The sequence below is a fragment of the Pseudoliparis swirei genome, chromosome 18, assembly GCF_029220125.1.
Source record: "Pseudoliparis swirei isolate HS2019 ecotype Mariana Trench chromosome 18, NWPU_hadal_v1, whole genome shotgun sequence".
Taxonomy (NCBI): domain Eukaryota; kingdom Metazoa; phylum Chordata; class Actinopteri; order Perciformes; family Liparidae; genus Pseudoliparis; species Pseudoliparis swirei.
Window position 1 is genome coordinate 29,367,174 of NC_079405.1, and position 22,500 is coordinate 29,389,673.

General features: G+C 53.8%; 3 protein-coding genes across 3 annotated transcripts in view; 2 read left to right on the top strand and 1 right to left on the bottom strand.

Moving 5' to 3' along the window:
- LOC130208326 (paxillin-like) overlaps nt 1–12,922 on the top strand; it is a 13,087-nt gene extending 165 nt beyond the window's left edge. Inside the window, exons 1-10 of the mRNA XM_056437370.1 lie at nt 1–43; nt 580–755; nt 827–894; nt 3,866–4,002; nt 4,188–4,372; nt 5,573–5,728; nt 7,980–8,153; nt 8,359–8,440; nt 8,530–8,678; nt 12,373–12,922. The exon at nt 1–43 is cut by the window's left edge and continues 165 nt beyond it. Of these exons, the coding sequence (XP_056293345.1) occupies nt 1–43; nt 580–755; nt 827–894; nt 3,866–4,002; nt 4,188–4,372; nt 5,573–5,728; nt 7,980–8,153; nt 8,359–8,440; nt 8,530–8,678; nt 12,373–12,639 (1,437 nt within the window). The 3' untranslated portion in view covers nt 12,640–12,922. The remainder of the gene's footprint in view (nt 44–579; nt 756–826; nt 895–3,865; nt 4,003–4,187; nt 4,373–5,572; nt 5,729–7,979; nt 8,154–8,358; nt 8,441–8,529; nt 8,679–12,372) is intronic.
- A 3,305-nt stretch (nt 12,923–16,227) lies between these two features.
- On the top strand, nt 16,228–19,170 carry phf13 (PHD finger protein 13). The gene is made up of 5 exons (XM_056437516.1): nt 16,228–16,566; nt 16,750–16,836; nt 17,352–17,507; nt 17,586–17,958; nt 18,027–19,170. Exons 1-5 carry the CDS (start codon nt 16,522–16,524, stop codon nt 18,251–18,253), a joined length of 888 nt encoding a protein of 295 aa, XP_056293491.1. The 5' UTR covers nt 16,228–16,521; the 3' UTR covers nt 18,254–19,170.
- Nucleotides 19,171–19,345: 175 nt separating this feature from the next.
- Nucleotides 19,346–22,500, bottom strand: part of LOC130208974 (dnaJ homolog subfamily C member 11-like) — a 10,176-nt gene continuing 7,021 nt past the window's right edge. Inside the window, exons 10-16 of the mRNA XM_056438447.1 lie at nt 22,167–22,283; nt 21,469–21,624; nt 20,784–20,853; nt 20,648–20,705; nt 20,239–20,381; nt 20,046–20,175; nt 19,346–19,968 (exon numbers count right to left, since the gene is read on the bottom strand). Coding sequence (XP_056294422.1) covers nt 19,943–19,968; nt 20,046–20,175; nt 20,239–20,381; nt 20,648–20,705; nt 20,784–20,853; nt 21,469–21,624; nt 22,167–22,283 — 700 coding nt within the window. The 3' untranslated portion in view covers nt 19,346–19,942. The remainder of the gene's footprint in view (nt 19,969–20,045; nt 20,176–20,238; nt 20,382–20,647; nt 20,706–20,783; nt 20,854–21,468; nt 21,625–22,166; nt 22,284–22,500) is intronic.

Below are 22,500 nucleotides of genomic sequence, written 5' to 3' on the forward strand. Positions count from 1 at the left end.
CGTCTCACCAGTCGGCCGCGTCGTCTTGGAGAGCCGTCGCTCTGTGAGTATCTCTGACCCCAGAGGGGTCGACCCCGACCCACCGCCCCACTGAGCCCTCCTCCTCCTCCTCCTCCTCCTCAGCTCTTGTTATGCTGATGGTAGACTTCTTCTTCTTCTTCTTCGTGTCGTGCAGGTCGAATCATTGGAACTTCTTTAGGAAAATAACTTTGTCTCAGTTCTGGTATTACTTTAAGATTCTGACTGTTGAACTCCCAGATGATGACCTTCACAGCGTCCTTCAGGGCGATGATGTCACGCTGAGACGTTTCTGTAGAATCTGTCACGATGTTTACGCGCTCAGCGTCAGAGGAGTGGCCAGTTCTCCAGGCTGAGCTGCTCCCCAGTCCCTGTACTGGTGTGAGTCCTCTACCTGCGGGGTACCAGTGAGGCCCTGTGGTGGTTCTCTTGAGGAGCCCTGTGTGTGAGGCCCTGGCTCCTGGCCTGTCTGGAGGTCACTGAGTAGCCAGAGCAGCGGTCTCCTCGTGGTCTGTGCTTCCCTGAGTGAAGACTGAAAGGTGTTTGTTGTGGTCCCTGCAGACGCTCTGCTGGCGGACCTGGAGTCCACCACGTCACACATCTCCAAGCCGCCGCTCTTCCTGGCCGCCGAGTCCGCCTACTCCTTCCCCGTGGGGGGTCAGGACCAGCAGCACCAGCAGGACCTCGGCCGCTCCCCAGCCCAAGCCCCGCCCACTGAGCTGAACGGACCAGGAGAGGTGAGGCCGTACCTGTGTGTCATCGCCTGGCGGTGACACACACTAACGTCTGGACCGCCTCTCCTCCTCAGGCCCTCAGGAGCCCTGGAGACGGCACCGGCCCCCCTCAGCCCACCGGGGAGGAGGACCACGTGTACAGGTAGGACTGGCCAGGTCCCTAGTCTCTGGTCTCTGGTCTCTGGTCTCTGGTCTCTAGTCTCTAGTCTCTGGTCTCTGGTCTCTGGTCTCTGGTCTCTGGTCTCTGGTCTCTGGTCTCTAGTCTCTGGTCTCTGGTCTCTGGTCTCTGGTCTCTGGTCTCTGGTCTCTGGTCTCTAGTCTCTGGTCTCTGGTCTCTGGTCTCTGGTCTCTGGTCTCTAGTCTCTGGTCTCTGGTCTCTGGTCTCTGGTCTCTAGTCTCTAGTCTCTGGTCTCTGGTCTCTAGTCTCTGGTCTCTAGTCTCTGGTCTCTGGCCAGGTCCCTAGTCTCTGGTCTCTGGTCTCTGGTCTCTGGTCTCTGGTCTCTGGTCTCTGGTCTCTGGTCTCTAGTCTCTGGTCTCTAGTCTCTGGTCTCTGGTCTCTGGTCTCTGGTCTCTGGTCTCTGGTCTCAGTCTCTGGTCTCTGGTCTCTGGTCTCTGGTCTCTGGTCTCTGGTCTCTGGTCTCTGGTCTCTGGTCTCTGGTCTCTGGTCTCTGGTCTCTGGTCTCTAGTCTCTGGTCTCTGGTCTCTGGTCTCTGGTCTCTAGTCTCTGGTCTCTGGTCTCTGGTCTCTGGTCTCTGGTCTCTGGTCTCTAGTCTCTGGTCTCTGGTCTCTAGTCTCTGGTCTCTGGTCTCTGGTCTCTGGTCTCTGGTCTCTGGTCTCTGGTCTCTGGTCTCTGGTCTCTGGTCTCTGGTCTCTGGTCACTAGTCTCTAGTCTCTGGTCTCTGGTCTCTGGTCTCTGGTCTCTGGTCTCTGGTCTCTGGTCTCTGGTCTCTGGTCTCTGGTCTCTGGTCTCTGGTCTCTGGTCTCTGGTCTCTGGTCTCTGGTCTCTGGTCTCTGGTCTCTGGTCTCTGTCCTGTCTCTGGTCTCTGGTCTCTGGTCTCTGGTCTCTGGTCTGTGGTCTCTGGTCCATGGTCTAGTCTCTAGTCTCTGGTCTCTGGTCTCTGGTCTCTAGTCTCTGGTCTCTGGTCTCTGGTCTCTGGTCTCTGGTCCTGGTCTCTAGTCTCTGGTCTGGTCCTGGTCCTAGTCTCTGGTCTCTGGTCTCTGGTCTCTGGTCCTAGTCTCTGGTCTCTGGTCTCTGGTCTCTGGTCTCGTCTCTGGTCTCTGGTCTCTGGTCTCTGGTCCTGGTCCTGGTCCTGGTCCTGGTCTCTGGTCTCTGGTCTCTGGTCTCTGGTCCTGGTCCTGGTCTCGGTCCTGGTCTGGTCTCCTGGTCCTGGTCTCTGGTCTCTGGTCCTAGTCCTGGTCCTGGTCTCTGGTCTCTGTCCTGGTCTCTGGTCTCTAGTCTCTGGTCTCTGGTCTCCTGGTCTCTGGTCTCCTGTCTCCTGGTCTCTGGTCTCTGGTCTCTGGTCCTGGTCTCTGGTCTCTGGTCTCTGGTCTCTGGTCTCTGGTCTCTGTCCTGTCTCTGGTCTGGTCTCTGGTCTCTGGTCTCCTGGTCTCTGGTCTCTGGTCTCTGGTCTCCTGGTCTCTGGTCTCTGGTCTCTGGTCTCTGGTCTCTGGTCTCTGGTCTCCTGGTCTCTGTCTCTGGTCTCTGGTCTCTGGTCTCTGGTCCTGGTCTCTGGTCCTAGTCCTGGTCTCTGGTCTCTGGTCCTGGTCTCTGGTCTCTGGTCTCTGGTCTCTGGTCTCTGGTCTCCTGGTCCTGGTCTCTGGTCTCTGGTCTCTGGTCTCTGGTCTCTGGTCTCCTGGTCTCTGGTCTCTGGTCTCCTGGTCTCTGGTCTCTGGTCTGGTCCTGGTCTCTGGTCTCTGGTCTCTGGTCCTGGTCTCTGGTCTCTGGTCTCTGGTCTCTGGTCTCTGGTCTCTGGTCTCTGGTCCTTCCTGGTCTCTGGTCTCAGGTCCTGGTCTCTGGTCTCTAGTCTCTGGTCTCAGGTCTCAGGTCCTGGTCTCTGGTCCTGGTCTCTGGTCTCTGGTCTCTAGTCTCTGGTCTCTGGTCTCTGGTCTCTGGTCTCTGGTCCTGCTCCTGGTCTCTAGTCTCTAGTCTTTAGTCTCTGGTCTCTGGTCTCTGGTCCTGGTCTCAGGTCCTGGTCTCAGGTCTCAGGTCCTGGTCTCTGGTCCTGGTCTCTGGTCCTGGTCTCTGGTCTCAGGTCCTGGTCTCTGGTCTCTGGTCCTGGTCTCTGGTCCTGTCTCAGTCTCTAGTCTCTAGTCTCTGGTCCTGGTCCTGGTCTCTGGTGTCTAGTCTCTGGTCCTGGTCTCTAGTCTCTGGTCCTGGTCTCTAGTCTCTAGTCTCTGGTCCTGGTCCTGGTCTCTAGTCTCTGGTCTCTGGTCTCTAGTCTCTGGTCTCTGGTCTCTGGTCTCTGGTCTCTGGTCTCTGGTCTCTGGTCTCTGGTCTCTGGTCTCTGGTCTCTGGTCTCTGGTCTCTGGTCTCTGGTCTCTGGTCTCTGGTCTCTGGTCTCTGGTCTCTGGTCTCTGGTCTCTGGTCTCTGGTCTCTGGTCTCTAGTCTCTGGTCTCTGGTCTCTGGTCTCTGGTCTCTGGTCTCTGGTCTCTGGTCTCTGGTCTCTAGTCTCTGGTCTCTGGTCTCTGGTCTCTTCTCTGGTCTCTGGTCTCTGGTCTCTGGTCTCTGGTCTCTGGTCTCTGGTCTCTGGTCTCACCTGGTCTCTAGTCTCTGTCTCACCTGGTCTCTGGTCTCTAGTCTCTGGTCTCTAGTCTCTGTCTCACCTGGTCTCTGGTCTCTAGTCTCTGGTCTCTGGTCTCTGTCTCCTGGTCTCTGGTCTCTAGTCTCGAGTCTCTCTCTGGTCTCTGGTCTCGAGTCTCTCTCTGGTCTCTAGTCTCTGGTCTCTGGTCTCTGGTCTCTGGTCTCTAGTCTCTGGTCTCTGGTCTCTAGTCTCTGGTCTCTGGTCTCTGGTCTCTAGTCTCTCTGGTCTCTAGTCTCTGGTCTCTAGTCTCTAGTCTCTGGTCTCTGGTCTCTCGCCTCTAGTCTCATGACGATGCGTCTTCTTCTCTGTAGTTTCCCTAACAAGCAGAAGGCCGCTGACCCGTCCTCCGGGGTCATGACCTCTCTGGGCAGCAACCTGTCGGAGCTGGACCGGCTGCTGCTGGAGCTGAACGCCGTGCAGCAGAGCGCGCCCGCCTTCCCCACCGAAGGTACGCGAGGGACCCCCACAGACCCCCACAGACCCCCACAGACCACCACAGACCCCACCCCACAGACCACCACAGACCACCACAGACCCCCACAGACCACCACAGACCCCCACAGACCACCACAGACCACCACAGACCCCCACAGACCACCACAGACCCCCACAGACCACCACAGACCCCCACAGACCACCACAGACCCCCACAGACCGCCTCACGTGGTCTTTCTCTCCAGAGGCCGCCCCCCGTCTGCAGCGCCGGAGACGAGGAGGCGGCGCGCATGTCGGCCTCCTCCGCCACGCGGGAGCTGGACGAGCTCATGGCCTCGCTGTCCGACTTCAAGGTCCAGAGCAACGTGAGGGGGGGGCCTGAGGTCAGGGGTCAGGAGGACACGCCTCTTTGTTTTGCCAATAACACGTTCTTCAGTTTTCAGTTTTTAAGGCTTCAACTTGTTCAGAGCTGGAGACACACACACACACACACAGACACACACACACAGACACACACAGACACACAGACACACACAGACACACAGACACACACAGACACACACACACACACACACACACACACACACACACACACAGACACACACACACAGACACAGACACACACACACAGACACAGACACACACACACACACACACAGACACACACACACAGACACACACAGACACACACACACACACACACACACACAGACACACACAGACACACACACACAGACACACACACAGACACACACACACACACACACAGACACACACACACACACACACACACAGACACACACACACAGACACACACACACACACACACACACACACACACACACACACACACACACAGACACACACACACAGACACACAGACACACACACACACACACAGACACACACACACAGACACACACACACACACACACACACACACACACACACACACAGACACACACACACACACACACACACACACAGACACACACACACACACACACACACACACACACACACACAGACACACACAGACACACACACAGACACACACACACACACACACACACACAGACACACACAGACACACACACACAGACACACACACAGACACACACACACACACAGACACACACAGACACACACAGACACACACACACAGACACACACACGCAGACACACACACACAGACACACACACACGCAGACACACACACAGACACACACACACGCAGACACACACACACTCACACACTCTGAGGTCACATGGGGTCATCTCGTCGTGAGGAGGCGGCCGCCGGCCTTTCTTAGATTTTTTTAACACCAAACAAACAGAACACATAAATCATATTCAATGTTATTCTTATATTTTTTTTATTTTTTAAATAATTTAAAATGATTGATGTATTGATGTGTGTGTGCAGTATGGGCGATACAGAGACACAACAACAACAACAACAACAGGCTGTTGGATGATCATCTGAGGGCCTTGTGGGCGTGTTGCCCCTCTGTGACATCAGGCAGCATTACATTTCTCAGGGGCCGTGTTGACCTTTGACCTCGTGTGTTTCTGGTGCTCAGGTCCAGGGCCAGACGTCCCCCAGCGGGGCCCCGAAGCCGGGGGCCAACAAGCTGGACAACATGCTGGGCAGCCTGCAGTCCGACCTGCAGCGGCTGGGGGTCCAGACCGTGGCCAAGGGGGTCTGCGGCGCCTGCAGGAAGCCCATCGTGGGCCAGGTGAGGGGTCGGGGGGTCACGGGGTCAGAGGGTCACAGGGGTCAGAGGGTCAGAGGGTCACGGGGTCGGAGGGTCACAGGGGTCACGGGGTCAGAGGGTCACAGGGGTCACGGGGTCACGGGGTCGGAGGGTCACGGGGTCAGAGGGTCACAGGGGTCAGAGGGTCACAGGGGTCGGAGGGTCACTGGGGTCAGAGGGTCACAGGGGTCAGAGGGTCACAGGGGTCAGAGGGTCACGGGGTCGGAGGGTCACGGGGTCAGAGGGTCACAGGGGTCGGAGGGTCACAGGGGTCAGAGGGTCACAGGGGTCAGAGGGTCACGGGGTCACAGGGGTCGGAGGGTCACGGGGTCACTGGGGTCAGAGGGTCACAGGGTCAGAGGTCGGTCAGAGGGTCACAGGGGTCGGAGGGTCACGGGGTCAGAGGTCACAGGTCAGAGGTCACAGGGTCAGAGGTCACGGGTCTGGGTCGGAGGGTCACAGGGGTCGGAGGGTCACGGGGTCACAGGGGTCAGAGGGTCACGGGGTCACGGGGTCAGAGGGTCACAGGGGTCGGAGGGTCACAGGGGTCAGAGGGTCACGGGGTCGGAGGGTCACGGGGTCAGAGGGTCACAGGGGTCAGAGGGTCACGGGGTCGGAGAGGGGTCGGAGGGTCAGAGGGTCACAGGGGTCAGAGGGTCACGGGGTCACAGGGGTCGGAGGGTCACAGGGGTCGGAGGGTCACAGGGGTCAGAGGGTCACGGGGTCAGAGGGTCACAGGGGTCAGAGGGTCACAGGGGTCAGAGGGTCACAGGGGTCGGAGGGTCACGGGGTCAGAGGGTCACAGGGGTCGGAGGGTCACGGGGTCAGAGGGTCACAGGGTCAGAGGGTCACGGGGTCAGAGGGTCACGGGGTCGGAGGGTCACGGGGTCAGAGGGTCACGGGGTCGGAGGGTCACAGGGGTCACGGGGTCAGAGGGTCACAGGGGTCAGAGGGTCACGGGGTCAGAGGTCACAGGGTCAGAGGGGTCACAGGGGTCACGGGGTCGGAGGGTCACGGGGTCAGAGGGTCACAGGGGTCAGAGGGTCACGGGGTCGGAGGGTCACGGGGTCAGAGGGTCAGAGGGTCACGGGGTCGGAGGGTCACGGGGTCAGAGGGTCACGGGGTCAGAGGGTCACAGAGGGTCAGAGGGCGGTCAGAGGGTCACGGGTCAGAGGTCGGAGGGTCAGAGGGTCACGGGGTCGGAGGGTCACGGGGTCAGAGGGTCACAGGGGTCAGAGGGTCACGGGGTCAGAGGGTCACAGGGGTCAGAGGGTCACAGGGTCACAGGGGTCAGAGGGTCACAGGGGTCGGAGGGTCACGGGGTCAGAGGGTCACGGGGTCAGAGGTCACGGGGTCGGAGGTCACAGGGTCAGAGGTCACAGGGTCACAGGGGTCAGAGGGTCACAGGGGTCGGAGGGTCACGGGGTCAGAGGGTCACGGGGTCGGAGGGTCACGGGGTCAGAGGGTCACAGGGGTCGGAGGGTCACGGGGTCAGGGTCACGGGGTCGGAGGTCACAGGTCAGAGGGTCACAGGGTCACAGGGTCGGAGGGTCACGGGTCAGAGGTCAGGGGTCAGAGGGTCACAGGGGTCAGAGGGTCACGGGGTCAGAGGTCACAGGGGTCAGAGGTCACAGGGTCACAGGGGTCAGAGGGTCAGAGGTCACAGGGTCAGAGGTCGTCAGGGGTCAGAGGTCACAGGGTCGGAGGTCACAGGGTCAGAGGGTCGGAGGTCAGGGTCAGAGGGTCAGGTCAGGGTCAGGGGTCAGAGGTCACAGGTCAGAGGTCACAGGGTCAGGGTCACGGGGTCACAGGGGTCGGAGGGTCACGGGGTCAGAGGGTCACAGGGTCACGGGGTCGGAGGGTCACGGGGTCAGAGGGTCAGAGGGTCACGGGGTCGGAGGGTCACGGGGTCAGAGGGTCACAGGGGTCAGAGGGTCACGGGGCCAGAGGGTCACGGGGTCACAGGGGTCGGAGGGTCACGGGGTCAGAGGGTCACAGGGTCAGGTCAGAGGGTCAGAGGGTCACGGGGTCGGAGGGTCACGGGGTCAGAGGGTCACGGGGTCAGAGGGTCACAGGGTCAGAAGGTCACAGGGGTCACGGGGTCAGAGGGTCACAGGGTCACAGGGGTCGGAGGGTCATGGGGTCAGAGGGTCAGAAGGTCACAGGGGTCAGAGGAGTCAGAGAACGCACCGCGTGTCTGCTCGTGTCCCCTGAACGCACCGCGTGTGCCCAGGTGGTGACAGCCATGGGCCGGACGTGGCACCCGGAGCACTTTGTGTGCTCTCACTGTCAGGAGGAGATCGGCTCCAGGAACTTCTTTGAGCGCGAGGGCCAGCCGTACTGCGAGAAGGACTACCACACCCTGTTCTCCCCGCGCTGCCACTACTGCAACGGACCCATCCTGGATGTCAGTGCCTCATGCACACACACACACTCGCACACACACACAAACTATTATATGTAAACGTTAATGATTTTTCTTCACTTTGTGACTTGCTCAGCTGTGTTTTCATTGTGCTGGTTTCAATGCACGTGTCACCACTGCTCCCCCTGGTGGCAGAGCCAGGTATCTCCTGTGAGTGCCTGACCGCTCCGCGCTGCTCTTGTTTCAGAGAGTCGTGACGGCTCTGGACAAGACCTGGCACCCAGAGCACTTCTTCTGCGCCCAGTGCGGAGCCTTCTTCGGACCGGAAGGTACCGACCGCTCGCAATTGATTCAATGTAGACCTCTTACGATCGAACGGAAGCCGCCGGTGAACGCGTGTGTCGCTGCCGCCCTACAGGTTTCCACGAGAAGGATGGGAAGGCGTTCTGCAGGAAGGATTACTTCGACATGTTCGCCCCCAAGTGTGGCGGCTGCACCCGAGCCATCCTGGAGAACTACATCTCAGCCCTGAACTCGCTGTGGCACCCCGAGTGCTTCGTCTGCAGGGTGAGCATCACCAGAACCCATCCTCACGTGTGTGTATATATATATATATGTATGTAAATATATATATATGTGTATATATATATATATTTATAATTATATATATATATGTATGTAAATATATATATATATGTGTATATATATATATGTATGTAAATATATATATATATATGTGTATATATATATATATTTATATATATATGTATGTAAATATAGAGATATATGTGTATATATTTATACTTATATATACATATATAAATATGTATATATACATATATATATTATATATATGTATATATATAATATACATATTATATATATATATATATTCATAATATAAATATATTATATATATACATATATCTATATATTTACATACATATATATATATACACATATATATATATATATATTCATAATATATAATATATATAGGCATATATATATATTCATAATATATATATATATATTCATAATATATATAATAACATATATATTATTATTAGTGCTGTGAAAAATAACGCGTTAACTCAGTTAATTCAATTACAGGTTTAACTAGTTTTGTTTTTTTAACGCATTTAACGCGTGCGCAGAATGAGCTTCCAATCCGTCTGTTGTTGGTCGTCTCTCCAGCAGCGTGTCATTCTGTCTCTAGTGTCGCGTTAACACGACTCCGATCTCCGTCTCGCGCGCCGCAGAGCTCGGACGAAAAAAAGTCACTTGCACCCCCCCCCACCTCCCCCCCTGTCAACAACTCTTCTCTCGGCTTGCGCAGCAGAGCTCCGATGCTGGCGCGCGCACTGGTGAGCAATGCAGGGCTCTCAAGTGTCACTCATTGAGCGTGAGACTCACGCATTTCGGTCTTAACTCACGCACTCCCGCCACACATCGTATTTCTCACGCTGAAAAAAACTCTCGGCTCTTTAATGTTTTAATGCAGGGGTGTTCAATATGTTGATCGCGGTGCCGCAGAGCTTCGATGCGGTAGCGCATCTGCTCATGTGAGCCGAGAATTGTTCACGGGGGGGGGGTAGACGAAAATTACAGGGTGTGGTGGAGATTTCCCCTGTTATAATAGGAGGGGAAACACTGGAGTTGATAAGCGTGTCTTCTTGTCTGATCAATACGCAACTGTGAGGTGCGCGAATGGACCGAGCGGCCAGCTGCTGATCACTCACTTAACGAACAGATGAGAAAAAAAAATTGGGAGCACCGAAGACCCATATTGACCCAGGAAAAACCCTGAATGTATATATGGGATTAATCATGATTAATCCACAGAAACCTGTGATTAACCTGATTAAAAATTGTAATCGTTTCACAGCCCTAATTATTATATATATATATATTCATTTTATATATACAGGACTGTCTCAGAAAATTAGAATATTGTGATGAAGTTCTTTATTTTCTGTTATGCAATTAAAAAAACAAAAATGTCATGCATTCTGGATTCATTACAAATCAACTGAAATATTGCAAGCCTTTTATTCTTTTAATATTGCTGATTATGGCTTACAGCTTAAGAAAACTCAAATATCCTATCTCTAAATATTAGAATATCATGAAAAAGTATACTAGTAGGGTATTAAACAAATCACTTGAATTGTCTAATTAATAACTGAGACACCTGCAAGGGTTTCCTGAGCCTTGACAAACACTCAGCTGTTATAAATCTTTTTTTTACTTGGTCTGAGGAAATATTAAAATTTTATGAGATAGGATTTTAGAGTTTTCTTAAGCTGTAAGCCATAATCAGCAATATTAAAAGAATAAAAGGCTTGCAATATTTCAGTTGATTTGTAATGAATCCAGAATGCATGACATTTTTGTTTTTTTAATTGCATTACAGAAAATAAAGAACTTTATCACAATATTCTAATTTTCTGAGACAGTCCTGTATATTCAATAGAGGAGGTTCAATATATATATTTATATATATTATATATATTTTTTTTAAAAATTTATTATATATATATATATATATAATATATATATATTATTATATATATTCATTGTATATATATATATATTCAATAGAGGAGGTTCAATATACACTACCGTTCAAAAGTTTGGGATCACCCAGACAATTTCGTGTTTTCCATGAAAACTCACACTTTTATTTATCAAATGAGTTGCAAAATGTATAGAAAATATAGTCAAGACATTGACAAGGTTAGAAATAATGATTTGTATTTGAAGTATTAATTTTTTTCTTCAAACTTTGCTTTTGTCAAAGAATGCTCCTTTTGCAGCAATTCCAGCATTGCAGACCTTTGGCATTCTAGCTGTTAATTTGTTGAGGTAATCTGTTGAAATGTCACCCCACGCTTCCTGAAGCACCTCCACCAGTTGGATTGGCTTGATGGGCACTTCTTGAGGACCATACGGTCAAGCTGCTCCCACAACAGCTCAATGGGGTTGAGATCTGGTGACTGGCCACTCCATTACAGACAGCAAGCTGCCTGCTTCTTCCCTCAAGAGTTCTTCACAATGTGGAGGTGTGCTTTGGGTCATTGTCCTGTTGGAGGAGGACATTGGCTCCAATCAAGCGCTGCCCACAGGGTATGGCATGGCGTTGCAAAATGGAGTGATAGCCTTCCTTATTTAAAATCCCTTTTACCTGGTACCTCCCACTTTACCAGCACAAAGCAGCCCCAGACCATCACATGACCTCCACCATGCTTGACAGATGGTGTCAGGCACTCTTCCAGCATCTTTTCACCTGTTCTGCGTCTCACGTTCTTCTGTGTGATCCAAACACCTCAAACTTGGATTCATCTGTCCAGAACACCTTTTTCCAATCTTCCTCTGTCCAATGCCTGTGTTCTTTTGCCCATACCAATCTTTTCTTTTGATTGGCCAGTCTCAGATATGGCTTTTTCTTTGCCACTCTGCCTAGAAGGCCAGCATCCCGGAGTCGCCTCTTCACTGTCGACGTTGACACTGGCGTTTTGGGTACCATTTAAAGAAGCTGCCAGTTGAGGACCTGTGAGGCGTCTATTTCTCAAACTAGAGACTCTAATGTACTTGTCTTCTTGCTGAGTTGTGCATCGGGGCCTCCCACTTCTCTTTCTGCTCTGGTTAGAGCCCGTTTGTGCTGTTCTCTGAAGGGAGTAGTACACACCGCTGGAGGACATTTTCAGTTTCTTTGCAATTTCTCGCATGGAATAGCCTTCATTTCTAAGAACAAGAATAGACTGGCGAGTTTCACATGAAAGTTCTTTTTTTCTGGCCATTTTGAGAGTCTTATCGAACCCACAAATGTGATGCTCCAGATAATCAACTAGCTCAAAGGAAGGCCAGTTTTATAGCTTCTCTCATCAGCAAAACAGTTTTCAGCTGTGCTAACATAATTGCACAAGGGTTTTCTAATCATCCATTAGTCTTCTAAGGCGATAACACAATGTACCACTAGAACACTGGAGTGATAGTTGATGGAAATGGGCCTCTATACACCAATGGAGATATTTCATTAGAAACCAGACGTTTCCACCTAGAATAGTCATTTACCACATTAACAATGTAGAGAGTGTATTTCTGATTGATTTAATGTTATCTTCATTGAAAAAAACAATGCTTTTCTTTGAAAAATAAGGACATTTCTAAGTGATCCCAAACTTTTGAACGGTAGTGTATATATTTATATATATATTATATAAATATATATTGAACCTCCTCTCCTCTGCTGTTCCAGGAGTGCTTCACGCCGTTCGTCAACGGCAGCTTCTTCGACCACGAGGGCCAGCCGTACTGCGAGTCTCACTACCACGAGCAGCGCGGCTCGCTGTGCTCCGGCTGCCAGAAGCCCATCACGGGCCGCTGCATCACGGCCATGGGCAAGAAGTTCCACCCGGAGCACTTTGTGTGCGCCTTCTGCCTGAAGCAGCTCAACAAAGGCTCCTTCAAGGAGCAGAACGACAAGCCGTACTGCCAGGGCTGCTTCGTCAAGCTCTTCAGCTAGAGTGCCGCACGCCGTCGCACACGCGTGTGCAGCATGTGGGAGTCGGTGACGGGTTTGCTGGGCGGCCGGCCTCTCGGGCTCTTTTCACACTTTTTCTAAAGATGTTTTTAACAGTTCCCAAAGAGATTTGTATTGAGCGTATTCCTCCCGTGTTTACGGCTCATTTGTAAATGATGGCTCGCGCGGGGCGACGCCCACACCCTCTGATGGCTTCCTGGAGGAGAGAGGAGAGAGGAGGAGAGGAGAGAGGAGAGGAGAGGAGAGGAGAGAGGGAGAGAGGGAGAGAGGGAGAGAGGGGAGAGAAGGAGAGAGGAGAGGAGAGGAGAGGGGAGAGGAGAGGAGAGAGAGGGAGAGAGGAGAGAGGAGAGGAGAGAGGAGAGAGGAGAGGAGAGGAGAGAGGAGAGGGAGAGAGGGAGAGGAGAGAGGAGAGAGGGAGAGGAGAGAGGAGAGAGGAGAGAGGGAGAGGAGAGAGGAGAGAGGAGAGAGGAGAGGAGAGAGGAGAGAGAGGAGAGGGAGAGGAGAGAGGAGAGAGAGAGGAGAGAGGAGAGGAGAGGAGAGGAGAGAGGGAGAGGAGAGAGATAGGAGAGAGGAGAGGAGGAGAGGAGAGGAGAGGAGAGAGGAGGAGAGGGGAGAGGAGAGAGGAGAGAGGGGAGAGGAGGAGAGGAGGAGAGGAGGAGAGGAGAGGAGAGGAGAGAGTCCCCGGTGTTGAAGGCAGGGAGTGGATCATTAATCACAGAGATGTATTTTTATAGCTTTGGAAACTAATGAGGTGCCATTTAAAAGATAACTATGAAATACTCCACAGACACACACACACAGACACACACACACATACACACAGACACACACACAGACACACACACACATACACACACAGACACACACACACTCACACCACCGGTACCAGGGTTGAGGCCTGACCTTTGACCCCGCTGCTGGATGCTGGTATTCGCTGGTCAGGAGTCCGAGTCCAGCTCAGAGGACGTTCTCCTCACGGCGTGTCAGCGCTCTGAGTGTGTGTGTGTGTGTGTGTGTGTGTGTGTGTGTGTGTGTGTGTGTGTGTGTGTGTGTGTGTGTGTGTGTGTGTGTGTGTGTGTGTGTGTGTGTGTGTGTGTGTGTGTGTGTGTGTGTGTGTGTGTGTGTGTCTGTGTGTGTGTGTGTGTCTGTCTGTGTGTGTGTGTGTGTGTGTCCTGATTACTGACTGATTATTATAACTGCTGCAAATAAAATAAATATTTGTATTTCTCCTTGGTTTGTGAAAGTGATGTTGGACTCGTTGCTTTAAACCAGATGTCGGTGTCCTGCAGAAGATCATAAGTGCGACAACATCAACAGTTCATTCAAAAATGTCAACAATTGTTTTGATTTGGGTTAGATTCTATACTTCCACTGTCACACGATTCTATATTTGTTATGTACTATATATCATATGTACTGCACTATATCTATATAATGAACTATATATATATATATGTATATATATATATATATATATATACTCTGTACCAATGCTGAAGTCTGCATCTCTAATGAGTTGAGATACTGAATGTTTCAGCTCTTAGTGAAGTGTCAATTTAAGTTCAAGCAATTAGGTTAAATATTTAGTTCCCGTTGACCAAGAGCTGAACCTGTTGTAATGTAACTTAAATCAGTTAAATGGTGTTAGTTGGTCGTGTGTAAGCATCTTTATTAGAACATTGAACCTCTCGCTGCATCAGAAACCTGCAGGATGCTCCTCGCATGTTCAAACAGAGATAATAAAATTAATAAACCGGAACATCCCAAAGGAACTTCCGTTGGGAACAAAATCCTCTTCTTTCGGATTTAATTAAACGTGATATATTCACTTTGTTACACGAGCGCCCTCCTTGTGATGTCATAAGTTAATATATAAGTTATCATAATAGTTATTAAACCATTCCCATTCCTTTTAAGGCAGGGGTGCTCAATACGTCGATCGCGACCTGCCGGTGAATCGCGGCGTAGTGTGGTAGATCGTTAAGGTAGTATGGTAGATCGTTAAGGTAGTATGGAAGATCGTTAAGGTAGTATGGAAGATCGTTAAGGTAGTATGGTAGATCGTTAAGGTAGTATGGAAGATCGTTAAGGTAGTATGGAAGATCGTTAAGGTAGTATGGAAGATCGTTAAGGTAGTATGGTAGATCGTTAAGGTAGTATGGAAGATCGTTAAGGTAGTATGGTAGATCGTTAAGGTAGTATGGAAGATCGTTAAGGTAGTATGGTAGATCGTTAAGGTAGTATGGTAGATCGTTAAGGTAGTATGGAAGATCGTTAAGGTAGTATGGTAGATCGTTAAGGTAGTATGGTAGATCGTTAAGGTAGTATGGAAGATCGTTAAGGTAGTATGGAAGATCGTTAAGGTAGTATGGTAGATCGTTAAGGTAGTATGGAAGATCGTTAAGGTAGTATGGAAGATCGTTAAGGTAGTATGGAAGATCGTTAAGGTAGTATGGTAGATCGTTAAGGTAGTATGGAAGATCGTTAAGGTAGTATGGTAGATCGTTAAGGTAGTATGGAAGATCGTTAAGGTAGCACAGAGGCGCCTCTACTTCCTCCGGAAACTGAGGAAAGCAGGGAGCCCCCCATCCATCATGTGCACCTTCTACCGCGGCACCATCGAGAGCATCCTGACCAACTGCATCACTGTGTGGGGCGGAAGCTGCACAGACCACAGCAGGAACGCCCTGCAGCGCATAGTGAAGGCAGCTGGAAGGATCATGGGTGCCTCACTCCCCCCCCTCCCATCCCTGCAGGACATATACAACACCCGCCTCACCCGCAAAGCGACCTCGATTGTGAGTGACCCCTGCCACCCCTCACACGGTCTCTTCAGCCTCCTGCCCTCTGGGAGGAGGTACCGAGCCTCAGGCTCACACCACCAGGCTGTCCAGCAGCTTCATCCACCAGGCTGTCAGGAAGCTGAACTCTCTCCCCATCCTCCCACTCCGTCCTCTTCAGACTCACATGTCTGAATGCTGCTAGCACAATTTATGTTGTCTATATGTTTACACGTTTCTTACTATTTTTGCACTTTATGTTGTCTATGCACTTTATGTTGTCTATATGCTCACAAGTTTTTTACTATTTTTGCACTCTATGTTGCACAATTCACTTTATGTTGGACAGAAGAGAAACGCAATTTCGATCTTCTGTATGTTTGCACATATGGAAAATTGACAAATAAAACTGACTTTGACTTTGACTTTGACTTTGTATGGTAGATCGTTAAGGTAGTATGGTAGATCGCATGACATAAACAAACATTGGCCCGCCCCCCTGTCACTTTCTCTATAGCGCACATTACAGCAGCAGCAAGTCATTTCTGTCTCTACGTGTCGCGTTAACAGTCCTCTGCCCGCCGTCTCGTGCGCCGCAGAGCTCCCCCCCCCGTCGGTCGATCGCCTTGACTTGGTCATATAATAAGTCGCTCGCATGCTGAAAAAGTGTGAGCGCCCCTGTTTTAAGGCATACATCTCTATGTGTATGTGTGTGCGTCGCCCTCCCGCCCAGCAGGGGGCGCTCAGCACCACGAGCCGGTGAAACTAACGCCGATAAAACATCAGAGAAGTTGACCGGGAGGCAGCTGCTCGGTGACAGCCCGGAGTGAACCGCTACCGTTACACGGTGTCCCGGGGAACCGACGCCAACACCGGAGTAGCCGTTACCGTTTAACGGGAGGTCCGCTCTGCCGCTCCCAGGACATCGGGTGACGTCATCGGCAGCGGTGTCGCGCTTCGAGCAGAAGAAGAAGAAGCGGCTCGTTAGCCGAGATGCTGCGTGGCTAGCGAGCAGCTAGCTCGGTAGCTCCGTGTTTGTGGCCGCGGGCCGCAGCGACCCGGCGCGGGGCGACGTGGCGCGGGGATGGGCGACGTGGACCCGTCGACACCCCGGGCGTTCCCGTCGGAGGTAGGTGTCCCCCGCTGAGCGACGCTAGCCTGCGGGCTAACTGCGTTAGCACTCGTCCAGCTGCTGCCTCGCGGTAGCTCCGTGTGTCGCAACGTCAGACCGAGCAGAACCCTCCGGTCCCGCTCACCGGGCACCGGGGGTCCGTCAGCGGGACCGCAGCTCACGTGTCGGCGTCTCTTGCAGGGCTTCAGGAGGAGGACCGTGGAGGACTTCAACCAGTTCTGCACCTTCGTGTTGGCGTACGCCGGCTACACCCCGCTCCCCCAGCAGGTGAGTCCGGGCGGCGGGGCCGAGGAGCGGAGCGGACCGCGGCGCTCCGGTCCTCCACCGGGGAACCAGCCCGGTGACGGAGAGGACATCCTACGGCCGGTCAGTGAACGTTACACAGACCATTCTCTGTGTAACGTTCACGGTCTCCTGTGTTTATGGTGGAACTGTTTGTTCTGTTGGTCTTTATTAGTGACGTCAGAAGAGGATTAAAGACTCTTCTGTTGGGAGAGGATGAGAGGATGAGATGATCAGATGATGAGGATGAGAGGATGGAGAGGATGATGATGATAGGATGATGATGAGGATGAGAGGATGATGAGATGATGATGAGAGGATATGATGATGATGAGAGGATATGATGATATGATGATGATAGGATGAGATGATGAGATGAGAGGATGAGATGATGATGAGAGGATATGATGATGATGAGAGGATATGATGATGATGAGATGATGAGGGCAAACACCGCCGTGTCCTCATCCTCTCTCCTCTCCTCCTCCTCTCCTCTCCAGGGCTCTCCGCTGCGCAGTAGTTCCAGTCCTCCCAACAGTACCGGCAGCACAGCTGACAGTGACGGCTGGACCCCCGGGCCGCCGCCCTCCGGCCCCCAGCGCCCCCCCCCGGCCCCCCAGCCCGGAGCGCCGCCGCCCGGTCGCAGCCGGAAGGACGTGAGTCCACGTCCCGTGGTTCTCCTCGTGTGGTCGTCTTGGGCCCTCTGACCACGCCCCCTCTCCCCCCCCCTCCAGCACGCCGTCCCCACGCTGCACCCGGACGACCGCCGAAGAGCTGACAAGCTGAAGAGGAGGAGGAGGAGGAGGAGGCAGGAGCGGGAGGCAGGTGGGCTTCAGCCGGCCCCGGAGCTGCAGTACCCCCCCGTCTCCACTGGCGGCCGGACGATCAAGGAAGAGCCCGAGGATCATGTCAGCATTCCTCTGCGCCCCCAGAACCGGCCCGGCCCCGCCCCCTGCAAGGAGGAGCCCGAGAATGAGCGTCAGAACCGGGGCGGTCCAGACGCGGAGAACCACCCCGGGAACCGGACGGTGTTCCGCCAGGGGAAGCAGGTGGTGTTCCGGGACGAGGACGGCTCGGCGGAGGACGAGGACATCATGGTGGACTCGGGTACGGCTCGGTCCGGCGGCGCCGTTCCCCCGCGGCGTCTCCCCGGCTAACGCTCTGCTTCTCCCCAGACGACGACTCGTGGGACCTGGTGACGTGTTTCTGCAGGAAGCCGTTCGCCGGCCGCGCCATGATCGAGTGCCACCGCTGCAGCACCTGGGTCCACCTGTCCTGCGCCAAGATCCGCAAGAGCCACGTCCCCGAGTCCTACGCCTGCCAGGGCTGCCGGGGCGGGGCGCCGCGCGCACGCCGCTCGCACCGCTCACGGGTCGGCCCGCGCAAGCACCTGCTGGACTGACCCCTGACCCTGACCCCTGGACCCTGGACCCTTCCTCAAATTCAGGTCTTGGTCTTCAGGCTCCGCCTGAACTCTCTCATAGACTCCGTGGGGGACCGGCCCCCCGCTCGTGTTCCCGGGGGTCATCTTAGGTTCACTCCGGTTGGTTCCTGCTTCCTCAGACTGCGTAAGCCAATCAGTGACGACATCGGTCTGTAAGCCAATCAGTGACGACGTCGGTCTGTAAGCCAATCAGTGACGAGCCTCGACGTCCTCTCTACTCAACACTGGAAACATTTGAACTGCCATAAAGAGAGAAGTCCCACCAAGGTGCATGCTGGGACTTGTGGAAAAGACAGTTTGCACTTTCCTCACTAATTATTGTTATTGTTACTTCTTTAAGAGCCCATATGACTTCTATCCTAGGACAAGTTTGTCTTCCTGATAACTAAACGTCTGTTGGAGAACCTGATGAGACCTGAGGCTGCAGCGCGTCGACGTGATGAAGCCAGAGGCCAGAGGCCAGAGGCCAGAGGCCAGAGGCCAGAGGCCAGAGGCCAGAGGCCAGAGGCCAGAGGCCAGAAGCCAGAACAACTGAACTAGCGCTCGTCCCTCTTTCTGCCACAGAAGCTTTTCAGATGGTTGAAAGTTCTTATTCAACAACGTGTGTGGCCATAAGGGGGGCGGGGCCATAAGGGGGGCGGGTCCAGACTTTAGACCTGAACCGGACCTCAGGATGTGAATCATGTTCTGACCCAGAGACGCTCCTTCAGGCTCGTGTGTCGTCGTGTTCTGGGTCTTGAGGACTTTGTGTATTTAATGTTGGCTCGTTGTGATGCAGCTGGGGTTCTCCTGGGTTCTCCTGGGTTCTCCTCCTGGAGAGCGTCTGTGGTGCAAACTGTTTCTGTGAAACTTGTAAATAAAGAGTTTCCCTTTTAGCTCCTGGATGTTCTTCACAGGACAGCTCAGCACGTGGAGCTGCAGTCCTCCTGCTGGCCTCAAGATGGCGCTACAGCACGTACGCCCTCATATGGTGACGTCACACATACAGCACTCACACAGGTCCAACTGAAGCAGCGCTCTGATTGGCTGCTGTGAATCAGGAAACGAGGCTCCACGTGACGTTTATTAGAGGAACGAAGCTTCACTCGAACACATCCAACACTGAAGATAACACCTTATGATAAATACCTCAGGAAAGTTTAGTTAATATCATTTCATATATACAAAGAGCTCCAGATGGATTATAACCTAGGAGACGAGGTTAGGGTCCATGTAGAGGAGGCGGGGCTTAAACAGACGAGTCATCCAGAGGACGCAGAACATTAAGAAGAGTTCTCCGTCAGCTCAACGTTCACGTTGTTACCTTCCTGTTTGACCTCATGAGGAAGATGACGACACAGCGGAGGCAGGAGGGAGGAGAACGTCCAGCAGAATGCACGAGGAGGTTCTGGTGGGTTCTGGGTCTCTGAGCTCCTGCATAGTGGAGCCCAGAGTCCAGTGAGACATGAAGGAGTCATCAGCGTCTCTGAGGGGTCCAGGAGAGGGAGGAGCAGGTAGTCCATCAACACAGAGGGGGTCTGGGCTCCTGGGGGTCTGGGCTCCTGGGGGTCTGGGCTCTTGGGGGTCTGGGCTCCTTGGGGGTCTGGGCTCCTGGGGGTCTGGGCTCCTTGGGGGTCTGGGCTCCTTGGGGGTCTGGGCTCTGGGCTCCTAGGACTCCGGCTCAATCCTGTGAGCTGAAACGACAAACACAAAGCGTGCTCACGCTGCAGCAGTGTACCGCCGCCGGGGCTTCTGGGTAAGAGTCACTCACATTGTTTGGGTATCCGTAGCGAGTCGCCGTCGGCAACGATGACCTCATGCACCGTGCCCCGGAACCGGTACCGCAGCTTCAGGCTCTTCTGCTCCCCGACACACGGGTCGTAGAAGCCCGGCAGCCTGGCCTGCAGAGGGGGACACGCAGGTCACACACACACACACACACACACACACACACACACACACACCTTGGAGGCCTCGGTGAGGATGAGTTTGGAGTCCTTCACCAGGCACTGCAGCGGCACGGTGACGTCGATGACCTTTGCCCTCTCCTGTTTCTGGCTGGTGTCGGACACAAACTTCCCGTACCAGGCGTTCAGGAGGAGGAGGCCTGGAGGAGCAGAGGGGTCAGCAGGTCACCAGGAGGAGCACAGTCACCCTCCTCTTTCTAACAACGGCGCCCTCTCCTGGTTGGGAAGAGTCGTCGTCCTGATCTTTGCACCCTGCACCGATGTACCAGCTCGACCTGTGAGGGCAGCATGGAGACGAGCTGCAGCGCCGGGCCTGCCGGGCCTGCCGGGCCTGCCGGGCCCCACCACACCTGAGGCCTGAGTGTGACCCGCTGCAGACCAACAGGAAGCGTCTCCGTGTCCTCACCCATCTTGGATTCCTCTCCTTCGATGACTCTCCTCACCGACTCCTGCATCAGCAGAACCTGCAGAGGAGAGAGGTCAGACCCGAGGAGGAGGAGGAGGAGGAGGAGGAGGAGGAGGACACGGCGGTGTTTGCTCACAGCGGACTCGGCCTCGTGCTTCTTCTTGGCGATGTCCGTGGCCGAGCTCTTCCTGTGCAGCTCCAGCTCTCTGAGGAGCACAAAGCAGACGAGGAGCGTCGGGAGGAGGTGTCGGGAGGAGCGTCGGGAGGAGCGTCTGGAGGAGGTGTCGGGAGGAGCGTCGGGAGGAGGTGTCGGGAGGAGCGTCTGGAGGAGGTGTCGGGAGGAGCGTCTGGAGGAGCGTCGGGAGGAGGTGTCGGGAGGAGCGTCGGGAGGAGCGTCTGGAGGAGGTGTCGGGAGGAGCGTCGGGAGGAGGTGTCGGGAGGAGCGTCTGGAGGAGGTGTCAGGAGGAGGTGTCGGGAGGAGCGTCTGGAGGAGGTGTCGGGAGGAGCGTCGGGAGGAGCGTCTGGAGGAGGTGTCGGGAGGAGCGTCAGGAGGAGCGTCTGGAGGAGGTGTCGGGAGGAGCGTCTGGAGGAGGTGTCGGGAGGAGCGTCGGGAGGAGTGTCGGAAGGAGTGTCGGGAGGAGCGTCAGGAGGAGCGTCTGGAGGAGGTGTCGGGAGGAGCGTCTGGAGGTGTCAGGAGGAGCGTCTGGAGGAGGTGTCGGGAGGAGCGTCTGGAGGTGTCAGGAGGAGCGTCTGGAGGAGGTGTCGGGAGGAGCGTCTGGAGGAGGCGTGGAGCACGTGGCAGGAGGTGCTGAGGTACTGACCGCTCCTCCTGGGCCCGTGTGTACGGGCCGATGACCAGTCGCTGCAGCAGCAGGACGGCCAGCAGGGGGCCGGCCGTGGCGTAGAACACGGCGCCGGGCAGCAGGCGGTCGGTCAGGTGGAGCGGGAACAGGAACGTCTGATTGGCCCGCACCAACCTGAGGAGGAGGAGGAGGGAGGTCACACTGAGGTCACACTGAAGGTCACATTGAGGTCACACTGAGGTCACACTGAAGGTCACACTGAAGGTCACATTGAGGTCACACTGAAGGTCACATTGAGGGTCACATTGAAGGTCACATTGAGGTCACACTGAGGTCACACTGAAGGTCACATTGAGGGTCACACTGAAGGTCACATTGAGGTCACACTGAAGGTCACATTGAGGGTCACACTGAAGGTCACATTGAAGGTCACATTGAGGTCACACTGAAGGTCACATTGAGGGTCACACTGAAGGTCACATTGAGGTCACACTGAAGGTCACATTGAGGTCACACTGAAGGTCACACTGAAGGTCACACTGAAGTCACACTGAGGTCACACTGAAGGTCACACTGAAGGTCACATTGAGGTCACACTGAAGGTCACACTGAAGGTCACACTGAGGTCACACTGAAGGTCACACTGAAGTCACACTGAGGTCACACTGAAGGTCACACTGAAGTCACACTGAGGTCACACTGAAGGTCGGCCGTACCTGATCTTCAGCGTGACGCCCTGAGGGACGCCCACGCTGACGGTGGCCGACAGGACGCTGTGCCGGCTGATCTTCCTTTCGGCGCCGTACTCCACGACGGTGCCGAACCAGCCGGTCCTGAACAGGTAGACAGGTAGATAGGTAGGCAGGTAGACAGGTGGGCAGGTAGACATGCAGGCAGGTAGGCAATTCAATTCAATTCAGTTTATTTGTATAGCCCAATTTCACAAATTACAAATTTGTCTCGGAGTGCTTTACAATCTGTACACATAGACATCCCTGCCCCAAAACCTCACATCGGACCAGGAAAAACTCCCAAATAACCCTTCAGGGG

Bases quoted from the DNA above. Each gene is read 5' to 3' on its own strand.
- phf13 (XM_056437516.1), top strand. From the start codon at position 16,522: ATGGGCGACGTGGACCCGTCGACACCCCGGGCGTTCCCGTCGGAG. The intron at 16,837-17,351 runs GTGAGTCCGGGC...TCTCCTCTCCAG, and splicing joins ACACCCCGCTCCCCCAGCAG to GGCTCTCCGCTGCGCAGTAG. The intron at 17,508-17,585 runs GTGAGTCCACGT...CCCCCCCTCCAG, and splicing joins CCGGTCGCAGCCGGAAGGAC to CACGCCGTCCCCACGCTGCA.